Here is an 11,849-nt window from a genome sequence, read left to right on the forward strand (position 1 = left end):
ACATACAATAATAAGTAAGTAATCTTAAAAAAACAAGTTATTTTTATATTCAACTATTTAAAACTCTAACACTTTTTTTATACAAAAGTTTTGTTAATACTATTATCGAAAAATATATAAATATAATATGTTTAAGTTTTAGAATAAGTTTTATGAGTTTTTTTTTATACGCTTGAAGATTCAAACATTAAAGTTAAACTTTTAATAATTTCAAAATAACCTATTAACAACCTATAAATGAAACTTTAATTTAAATATATATAAAAATATATAAGCTTAGTTTTTCAGGCAGTAACCTATATAAAAACCTTAAAATTGAATTGAAACTTTACTTTAGAAAATAAAAGACATTGTTATTTATTTTACTTAAACGGCAGTAACAAGTTTTTTTCGTTCTTTGTAACGTATCAACGTTATGAAACTAAAAATGACTATTTTCAACTAACATTTTCTCATCTAATCAACTTAAAGTTACTGATATTAGAAGTAGTCTTAACTGTTTTTAGCTTTTTATTCTCTAAAAAATATTGCAAGAAGTGCTTAGACATTGTCTAACAATTAAAAATAGTTAAATTAAAAAGTAAGATAACACTTACTAACGCTTTTTAATACAAGTGTAATAAAAAGTCATAATTTTGTAATGAAAAACGATTCAGTGTTTTTTTAAGTATATAACAAATTTTTATAAAGATAAAACAAAAACAAACACAGTGTTAATTGCTTCTAAACTGATTTTTTGATTAAGATTACTAATTAACCAAATTAAGACATTAACATTTTTTATTTAGATTTTTGTCTACAAAAAAGGTATAGTACTTATTTTGTAATAACTTAGAACTATTGTTTTCTAATTTTAGCTAATTAAACTGTTACAAATAACATCAAATACATAAAAACAACAATTGAAAATTATAAATAGCGCTATTTAAATCATTCATTCTGTTTTCTATTCTAAAAATGTAGAAAACAAAGAATAAGTAATTTTTTGTAATATAATTTAATTTGAAACCTTAATTTAATTAAACTTTGGTCTAAGAAAGAATAAGATAATGTTGTAATCGAAGTTACAATTTTTGGTTGCATGATATTAATTACTTTTTAAAGCTGTTGAAAGTTAGTCATAAAACTTTGGTAAAAATTCAAAAACCATTAGAACAAAAAAGTTTATGTTTAAAACTTATATTGAAGCTCTAACGCTTAGTTTCAGCAAACTAAACGTCATAGCAGAAAATTATAACTTAATACAAACACATCAGTATATACAGCGCTCTTACTGAAAATGGTTCACGACCCTTACGACATACGCACAACTCGCCCACTCTAACTCAGGGCTCTCATTCGGTACTGTTTTGTTTCTGAAAAAAAAAAATCATCACGGGTTCTGCAGGCGAGCTTGCAGGTTGTGAAGCGCGAACAGCGACGCGTTTCGCAAGCAAATGGAGTCGGGGGCGGGGATGGGGGTTCTCGCGAGCGCCTCCTGCTGGAGTTGGTTAATGAGGCGGTGGGCCGCCTGACGTTCAGCTTCTCTCTCCTCTGACGTTTGCCTCCTGTTTGTTTTTAAACATTGTTTTAGGACTCGGTCACAATCCATCAAACACAAAAAGTATTTTTTTAAGTGTTGCTGCTTAAATGTTACTATCACGTGTTTTGTTATTAATGAAAAAATGTGTTTATAGTGTTAAGTCTGAACTGTGAAAACTTACGACAAAATATTATTTCTAGTTTGTTTAAAAAGAATCAATTTGTAGTCAAACGTTTTTGAGCACACGTATTATTTTTTATCAGACAAAAAAAACATATATCAGAATATTTCTCTAGTTGTTTTATAAAAGAGAAAGGTTTTGTTGGCTCCTAAAATTTTGCCATGAAAAACCTTTAAATTAGATTTATTCACAAAATTTGTTTCATATAAAAACAAAAAAAAAGTTGGCGATAAAACATTGACTGACATTATTGCAGATTTCACTGTTCTAAAAAAGTTATATTGACAACCTAAATTTACTGCAAATTTGAGAACGACTCATAAAAATCAATGCGCTGCAACTTTTTGCCCCATCTTTAAACGCAAACACGTCGTGCAACATCAACAAAAAAGAGCGATAGTCGTTGAATTTCGCTGTAACGAGCTTAAATGTGCTGCGAAATTAAGTTAGAGAAGTCATAACGACTTGCAACTGTCACCGGGCAGTCAACTGCACGGCAAAACCAATTTGCCAGCGACGACTGTTGAAGTAGAAAAAATCATAACAAGTGGCACTTTTGGCTTATCACACTTTCGCGCGCACACCGGTCGATTTTTACCAGCTTAACGCGAATTTCGTATTGACTTTGTCAACTGCGAGCAATGTGCCGAGTGGCGAACTTTCACCTCTTCAATTAAATTTAATCTGCTTCCGAGCGTTTTAAGTAGTGGCGATTTGAATGTATTTATTTGGGTAACTTGAAAAGACGTGAACGTTTTCTTTATTTTAATTGTTGTTTTAGTTGATGTTTGAGTTTGGAAGATAGCTAGTTTAATTTATAGCCTAAGATGTTAGTAACTTTTTAGTCGTTACTAAAATAAAATATACTTTTCTGTTTTTTTAGATTTTTTGGCTTAAGTTTAAAACAATTTAAGTTTAAACACCTAAAAATATTAAAAACTACTGATGCCTGAAACTTTGTACTATGTAAAATAATGTTTATTTTTGGCAGCAAAATATGAGTTTCAATCAGTTGACACCTATCCTTAAAAATCGCTGTCTAAAGCGAGATGAACAAATGTTAATTGACCAAACTTTTTTTTGGTGAGACAGCCATAAACCTGAAGACCACCCTTAAAGCAGGACGCGTAAAAGTGCCAGTTTGTTTAAGTTTCTTTGTTATTTAGTTTTAAAATAAACAAAATAACTGAGAAATAATCCAGCTTAGAGCTCTTTGTTGTGTCCTGAAAGTTTTGATACGTTTAAGCTAAAAAATTGATTTTTGTTTTTTATTTTTAAACTTTACTTTAACTCTTATTTGTATTAAAAATAGTTTGTTTCTTTCGTGTCTAATGAAAGGTTTCAGTTTTATACTTAAACTAATTGGATAATATTGGTATAAGCCAACCTTGGTTTAGGGTATTGTTACAAAAGTTTGTTGATACAGTTTGCACTAAAGTTAAATCAACCTAATAAAGAACTTTTTGATTCTAACTAACTACCTATAAATATTAATAAATTTAACAAATGAAACTCTTGTTATTTTTTTTAAATTGGTGTATTAGCAATATTGAAAAGAGTCATCATAAGGAGGAACTTTTTTCTACGAACAACACAAAAAGTTCAAACTTCATTAAAACAATCGTTACATTTTGTACTTTTATAACATAAAGTTTGTGTATTTATACTATCAATTAGTTTAGCAAACCTAATTAAATGATTTTGATTTGTTTGTTAAGTATAAAAAAAATGCTTTGTAATTTTAAGAACTTTTGCTTAGTAAGAAATTTAACTTTAAAATGGCCGAATTTTAAGAAAAAAATCAAACTATTAGATATTAATTACAAATTTTAATAAACTTTAAGCAAACGAGTACGTAAAACTTACTAAACAGAATTATTAAATCTAATCGAAGTATCTATAAAATTTAATTAAGTTTTTATGTTGTATTAAGCAAGTTTTTTTATTTAAACTTTTATGTTTTTTTTTCACCGAGCTTAAAATTTTTTAAAGTGCAGGTTTAACCTACAAGTAATAATATAATCTAAGTTTGGAAATTTTATAAGTCATATATTTCTAAAAATAGAAACAGTTATAAGATTTAGTATATACTATAAACACTTTGATGATTATTGTTTAGGCTAAACTTAAACTTTAAAGAGTACCCTGCTTTTTGATATATACCTTCTGTTAAAGTCAAAAAACAACTAAGTATTAGCTTTTTTTTCTGGTTGCAATTTAACAAAAATTCTCTGATCGAAAAATTGTAGAGTAAGTATACTTGTCCTTTTCTGACTTTATAACGTAAAGTTATCATAAAAGACTTGTTCAAATAAAAACAAATATAATAAAATAGTTTGATACATTTTGTTTGTTGTTTTTCCGTTCAATTTAGGTTTTATTATTTAAACCAGTATTATGCAAGCGATCAAGAAAAAATAGTGACAAAACTTAACCTTCTTTAAGTTTGTTTAACGCTATTGATATATTTTTCAACATATATTAAATGCAACAACTATGTAAAACAAACCATTAGATGTTTTATACTAGATTTTAATATTCAATTTAATTTTATTGACAACTAACACAAAAACATAACTTGAGCCAAGTTGACACAATGACAAAAATTAATCAAACTGTCATTCATATTTTGACCTAGAGTTGTAAGATTTTAATATACATGTTAAAGTTCACTGTTTTTAATTTAAGTCTTTTAATAGTCTCAGTTGTTACAAAAATGACATTCTAAATTAAGTGCTTTAAGTTCTATTGTTCAATAACAAGTGTGAATAAAAACTCGACATCATGCATTTTTAATGCAAAGCTTTTATTATATATACTAAATTGGCTTTTAACTTTTCTTTTAAATGTAAAACCTACTAGGTCATTGTTTAGTAACCTCTATTTTTATTGCACTATAGTTTAGTCGCAACTAGTTTTATTAAAGTTTTTAATCCTTAATTGTTTGTGGTTGTTTTTTAACAGCCTGTTTTTCAAGTGACATTTAATGACGTTGGTTTAAGCTTTAGCAAAATAGCAAAATATATTCCTTTTAGTCAAAATTTTAAAGTATAAAACACTGTAAAAAAAGCTCGTTCTTATTTATACTGCTTTTGTTTTGTTATTTTCAGTAAAACAAGTAACTAGCTGACTTCTTAAAACTCTAAAATATATCTAAACTTAAAAGCAAATAAGTTTATAGTTTTTCTTAGCTTAAAATATAAATTGACTAACAAAAATAAAACAATATAAGTATTATTTTCTTAAGTTATCTAAATAGATATACAATTTAGCTTATTGACTTGTTTTTTGTTTAACTTTGTATAAACAAATCTAAGTTTGAAAACCTTCATCTGTAGTTTAGATGTTATCGTAATTTTGATAATTAAAAAAGATACTTACACAAGTTTTTAAACTATCTGTTAAAACTTAAACTTTTAAAGAAATGAAATAATTAAACTGTATATTTATGTTTATCTTTAAATTTAGGTGGAAATACTAAGTTAAACTTCTGTTTAAAAGTTATGGTTTATATTTTTAAGTACCCGTTTCTTTGTTTGTAAATGTATGTTTAAAATATTAAAGGCATATTTAATTTTTACTGTTGTTGTCACAACAAGCTAGTTTTTCAGTTTTCAAGTACGTAACAGTTTAACTTAATAAATCCTTCTTTAAGAAACTATTTTTATTAACTAAACCTTAAACCATAACTATATTTAGAGTATTTTTACTACTTTGTTTTAGTTTAGCAAACTCTAATTTGTACATAACTTGGATAAAGTAACACATAAAAGTTACAAAAACACAAAACTTTTGATAGAAAAAAAGATTTTAACACTGAGATATCTATATCGGTTTTAAACTAAAAAAGATATTGATATGCTCGTTAAGCATCTAACCTCCATTTTGTGCGGCGGTTTTGAAACCAGGTTTTAACTTGAGCATCAGTCATTTTCAGCGACTTGGCGAGCGAAGTGCGCTCTGAACTGGCCAAATATTTTTGCCGATGAAATCTTTTCTCCAGCTCGCAAATCTGAACTCTGCTGAACGAGGTGCGGGGCTTTTTCTTCTTTGGTGGTGTTCGGTTTTGGTAGGGATGGCCTACGCGTCTGCTCACTGAAAAAGATAAACTTTTATAATTCAGCAGACTGGAAAACCGAAAGCAAAAGTTTAAAGTAAAAGCATCGTTGTAATGTTGGTTTTAATTAGTTTATCGTATGATCTTAAAAACATATACTTTAGAAACTATCCTATAATATAATTATAATATAGTTTATTTTGCTCAATAGTTTTTTTTTCCAGGATAACATTTAGTTATAAAATTAAAGTTGTAACTTACATAACAAATACGTTCTAAAAATTTTGAAGACAATGAACTTTAAATAAGACTATAATAGCTCTTCGTTAAGAATTCTTTTCGCCAATTAAAGGTAATTATTTGTGATTAAATTAAACTATGTCACGACATTTAGGATTAGTGTCATTAAAAGTAATTGTTTTTTGTAAACAAATTTTTTGATTTTAGCGAAATAATTTTTATTGAAGTGTTTATTACAGTAGTATGTTTTGTTTTTTCAAAGTAAAATGTGTATGTATATATTTTAAGAAATTGCTTGAAATTTGAATATACTTAAGTAATAAAAAACTTACAACAAAATTTTATATAAAATAAAAAACTTACACTTTTCTAGAAAATGTTTATGGTTATTATTTCAATAAAACACAGATTAAACTTAAAGCTAAGTTTTCTTAAGATATAGAGGTATTTTGTTTTAATGATAGGTTAAAAAAGAACTTGTTTCGTAAAAAAATATAGAATTCCCAAAAAATTACTTAAATTTTAATTCAATTAGGTGAATAATTTTCGATTCTGCTTTAACTTTTTTAGTTTGCTAATGAACTACATAAAAACTTTCAACAGCATGGCTTAAATAAAAGGCCTTAAAATACTTAGTATCTATTAAACATGGTACAACCGAGACAGTTGTTTTTAATAACAATTATTAGTACTAAGCTTTACATAAAAGTTATTAATATTTTGATTTTGTTTTACAAATAAGGACGTAAAAACACTAATCTTCTTCAGCAAGGAGATTAATAAGTGCCAATATATTTTACAAAAATTATAATGATTGCTACTTGTCGTTAAGTTTTTATCAACTATAAATCATTTTTGGTTGCAATAGACGACATGTTATAAATTTGCACTTCTGTTAATACTTCTTAAAATGAGTAATGATTTATAAAAGTTTAAACGCTTTTGAAAAATTATTCAGCTTATCAATACGTGCTTCAACCTCTAAACTTAAATTGCTTAGACGTTTCATAAATATAAACAAATTTTATTATACAACTTTTGTACTTTTTATAAGGTAAGTATAGTAGATGTTATTGTTATTTAAATTTAGAAGTATGATTTTAAAAATGCACTTGAAATTTACATTTTAAAACAATATAGATATTTTTGATTTATTTGTTAGTTTTTAAACGCTAAGTTTTATACATATTAAAACAAAACATAAATTGTATATAAGTAAAACTAATAATATATTTTAACTTGTTTTAAATCTAACTGTTGTTATTGTGTTACTGTGCTTAAGTTTTATCTAAACGTTAAGACAAAACTTTTTGTGATTTATTCTTATTTATCGTAAAAAGTTCAGTATACCAACTACAAATAAAAACAAGCAGCTGAAAGTTTTACAATACATACATACTGCATAACGCTTAACCTTAAATAAAGTTTTAAAAACTAATAATTTAAACTTTAAGTTATAAATATTCTAAGCAAAGCGACTCAAAATAAGTATAAGCACTTGCACACACAGTTTAACTTTCACAAAATCCGATCAAAACCGAATTATCAAATCATCAATCAGTCACTGCTTACTGTAAATAACATTCAACTGCGGCCAGCTCGTTTTTTGCTGATAATTCTTGTGCAATAACAAGCATACACATGCTGTCATACCAAACCCAACTAGTTTTGCCAGCTATATTTTGTTCATAGCCTAAGCAGAGGCTACCCACAACGAATTCTAACAACTGGCCAATTATAACTTACGGCAGTGCGTTTATTTACACAAACAGCGGTACATACTACCCAACACGAGCTCACCTGCAAGTTTTAGGTTTTCATGCGGCTATGCAAATCAGGTTTGCGCGAAGAGTCTGGGCTTTGATGTTAGTAAAAACTGCAGACGACGTGTAGTGGGTTTTTGAAATGATTAACTCACGTAATTTGTCTTGCAGTGAACGATGTCATAAAAAAAAAAACACTTGAAAAGTGGAAACAAATTCCCACGATTTTAATAGCGTATTTGTAAGTTTGAAAACTTGTCAGACTTATTTATAAAAGATGTATATTTTTCATGATTTACATTTAAATTTTTTTATCGAACCTAACGATGTGTCTGTACTTTTAACTTTATACAATCGTTCTTTCTGTGTACTACACACACATGTACAAAAATACAACCACTTATGGTAGTATAAGAATTTTTTTTTTTTATTTATGTTGTAATTTAAAAACTAAATCAGTAGAAGCAAATATTTTCTTTTTAGTTGTTAACGTTTTGAATTACATAGTTTATTATCAAGATTATGCGCAAACTATAAAGAAAACTTTCAAATTTATTTTATAATTGTTTATACTAAAGACTTTTAAGTATTCTCCATTATAAACTTTTTCAATGAAATTCAGTTTAAATGGTCAAATTAAAAAAAAAGAACATATTCTTAAAGAAATATCAGATTAACTTATCAAAGCTTATTAGCCCTTAAACTTAATGCACTGCAGTCAAGAAAACCTAAAAAATCCAGCGAGTTGGACTAAAACCAAAACTGCAAAAAAGACAATTTGTTATCTCGTGTTCACAAACACAAGCAAATTAATTGTTCGAGAATACATTTTGGTATTAAGCAAATGACTGCAAAGTTCACGGCGAGGCGACTTCTCGAGAGCGGGTTTCTGGCTACTCGCTGAGCTTAGCCGGGCGCCGCGTCTCCCCCTCGAGGGTGGTCCGTGCGCCACCGCCGTTCTCGTCGACAAGACAAAGCGCGGAGGCATTATTATTAAACGAGCGATATGAGGAATCTGCAACAAGCTTGATTGCTGCGATCGAAGCGTGTCAGATCGCCGTGGCGCCGCAAATCATTCCTGCTACCTGCTGCCGTCACCACGGTTGATTGGTCATAAAGTTTTTTGCATGAGGTCGTCACTGGGCTTCTTTTTTTTTTGTTCGATTAGGAGATGTTTAACTTATTAATCTGCGGTGTTTTAAGTTGTTTTGGCTTATGTTTGTTTGGTAATGTTTTTTGAAACATATCTTTTTTTTCATAAGTATTTTCCAAAATCTAATTATAGTTGTAATTCATTTTGTTTTAATCTACTTTTATCTCATAACTTTACGGCTTGTCTTTAAAATTGCTACATTTTAGTAAAAAATTCTTTCAGTAAAAAATGAACACTTTTTTTTTTGTGTTGATGACAAAAATAAAAATGACCGAATGGTGCCGAGATAAAAGATTAGCCGCTATCACGTCTCATCAGTGTCAAAGCGGTTGTCATATTAAACCTTTACTTCTGTTTAAAAAGCATTGAGGTTTTTTATTTTGAAGTTTTTTATGAAGATTAAAATTTAAACATTTATTTAACATAACTTTTTACCTAGTTATAATAAATCGACACCGTCTGTTGCAAGATTTTATTTATTAGAATTTTTGTTTTTAGCTTATTTATTTAAATGTAAATTATATACAGCTAATTCGTGTACTTTTATTTATTTTCTGTGTTGTAAAGCATCTTCAAAAAGAATAAATAAACATACCAAGTTTTAGACACTTTTAGTATTTTTTGCGTCAAATAATATAGTTTTAAATGGCTGACAAGCGCTTTTGCTTAAACTTGAAATAGCGCTTTTAGTTTTAATTTAAGCAAACACCGTTGAAATTCTGAGTTTAAAACCTATACTAACTGTTTTTGTAAAAGTATTTTTTAAGTTGGAGAAAAACTCAAAATCTGTTGCTTTTTAACAAGATTACATGCGCTACAGAAATACCCATTAATATTTAAATGCCATAAATCGTGCACTTAAACTACTTAAGTTGCCATTTAACGTATGAGTTTTCATTGGTAATTGACTACCTGTGCTTGCGCAAAAAGGTTTTAAACAAAAGAATATTTTTTGATTAATGTTAAGACTTTAATTGATGATTAAAATCCTTGATTGTGTATACGATCTAAAATAAATGATTTATTTATTACACTTTTTATGTGTTTGTAAAATCTAAATGTACAGTACTTTAGACTTTTGTTTTATTTATTTGATTTATTGGATTTATTTTTTAACAAAAACCACACATTTAATTTTTTCTTTAAATCTTAGCAAATTGTATAAGACTCACCGTTTTCATTTAATTTTAAAAAACCATAGTTATTTTGCAGAACATTTTTTTTGTTTTTATAATTAAAAATCTAAGCAAGTGATGTTACCGTTGCAATACGAAACTTTAATAAACTTTTTACCAATAAAAAAATGCATTCATTCTTTGTTGCTCGTAGCATAACGGTATTTTTGAAGCTTATGGTATAGTTTTTAAGATCTATTTAAAAAACATACAGAACATTACGTTAAATAGGTGTTTTTTATTTTACTTTACATCTGCTGTTACTATTGTAAGTAAAACTATCTTGAAAATACAACTTTGATTTTAGCCTTGATTTTTAGATATCAAAAAAAAAATCGAGACTTACGCGCAATTCGCTCTCTCCTGCTTTCCATCCACGGGAAGGTGTTTGAAAGCAGAGGCGGCCGATGGAAGTTGCATTGAGCGGAAACTTTTAATAAGCGATTAGCAGGATCGTTTATTGCTGCGATGGCTGCTGCTTGGTGGTGCGCAGCAGAGTATGAGGAATTCGGTTGAGCTTGGGCGGGATCGCTGCCCAACTGGGAGTTGGTCGCGAGCGCCAGAGGGTTGAAACTGCTGTGAGGACCTTGGTTTGCGTTTCCGTTTCTCATGCCTCCGTTCATGCTGCTCGTCGGAATCCCGTAAAAGTTGTCTTTTCTCGAGGAGTTTTCCGCTCGAGAGTGGAGATCGGCCGTGGAAGAATCAGACCTTCCTGCCGAGCTCCTTTTATCATCGTGACCGTCGCTCGTACACCCGCTGTCGTTTTGGTAGCTCATGTTGGAATACTTTTCGTTCTTTCCGAATTTAAAGCTGTTGTTTGGCAAGCTGGAGTTGTTAACTTCCGTGTCTAGCTGGTTGTTTCGAGAACAGTCGTATGTGCTCTGACCCAAGTGTCTGTTCGGCTGCTTGTTGTTGTTGTTGTAATCATAATAAGAGTAGCTGTTAGAAAAAAACTCTCGGGGAGTTAGATCGGCGCCGGCAAAGTTGCTAGGTTTCAGACCGACATTCTGGTAGTTTTGACCGTAGAGTCCGGAATCTCTTTGCTGGCCGTTGTAGCCTCCGTGGTGATAAAAGCCGGGATGATTTCCCAGCCGCTTGTTGTACAGCTGGTTGTTATAAAAGTCGCTCTTCCAGTAATTGCTGATTTGTGGGTAGATGTAGCCGGAGTTTTGCGTGCTTGCCATGTTTCCCTGCATTGACTTGGGCTGCGGCGAGTTGTCGTCGAACTGGCACTGAGGGGTGTTGGAAAAGTTCTCTCTCGTCTCGGTGCTGCTGGAGTCGGTGGGCACCGGGCTCAGTATCTGGTTGATGCTGAAAGCCATCCGGTCGTGGCCGTTGAGTGAGTGCGATCCGTTTTGCGGCTGCTGTAAGTGGACGTTTTCGGGCTGGTGTCGGACTTGCTGCATTCTCGTGGTGCAAATATGCTGCTTGAATTCCACCAAGTTTTATTAAAAAGTGTTACAGAAATCTACAAAATTAAGTCGTTACTGTATTATATTACAACAAAGGTCAAGAACCAAGGCGTACTTTAATACCCAATCTTAAAAGAGTTAGTTTTAAATAAATACTGTTGTTAAGATAAATCTAAAAAGATTAGCATGTAGAAAGGTATAAGATTTTACCGGTAAAATGAGGTACTTGGTATCTTTATATAGCTAATTTTAGGTTTGTACTAAAGTTTACTATGCGTGTGCTATAAATAGCCTATTGTATTAAGCAGCTATTCTTTAGCCTGACACAAAGTACTAATTTGTTAGT

General features: G+C 29.7%; 1 protein-coding gene across 1 annotated transcript; it reads right to left on the reverse strand.

Annotated features, from left to right (window-relative positions):
- Positions 1 to 949: 949 nt before the first annotated feature.
- On the reverse strand, positions 950 to 11,554 carry LOC145842233 (uncharacterized). The gene is made up of 3 exons (XM_082949651.1): positions 10,438 to 11,554; positions 5,582 to 5,798; positions 950 to 1,547 (listed from the first exon to the last, which is right to left on the reverse strand). Exons 1-3 carry the CDS (start codon positions 11,495 to 11,497, stop codon positions 1,373 to 1,375), a joined length of 1,452 nt encoding a protein of 483 aa, XP_082805777.1. The 5' UTR covers positions 11,498 to 11,554; the 3' UTR covers positions 950 to 1,372.
- Positions 11,555 to 11,849: the final 295 nt, after the last annotated feature.

Source organism: Thalia democratica, chromosome 8, assembly GCF_965202585.1.
Source record: "Thalia democratica chromosome 8, ktThaDemo2.hap1.1, whole genome shotgun sequence".
In the NCBI taxonomy this organism is placed as follows: domain Eukaryota; kingdom Metazoa; phylum Chordata; class Thaliacea; order Salpida; family Salpidae; genus Thalia; species Thalia democratica.

Coding starts and splice junctions, on each gene's coding strand:
- LOC145842233 (XM_082949651.1), bottom strand. CDS start 11,497: ATGCAGCAAGTCCGACACCAGCCCGAAAACGTCCACTTACAGCAGCCG. Junction 5,799..10,437: donor CAGGAGAGAGCGAATTGCGC/GTAAGTCTCGAT, acceptor TATCTTTTTCAG/TGAGCAGACGCGTAGGCCAT. Junction 1,548..5,581: donor AACCGCCGCACAAAATGGAG/GTTAGATGCTTA, acceptor AAAAACAAACAG/GAGGCAAACGTCAGAGGAGA.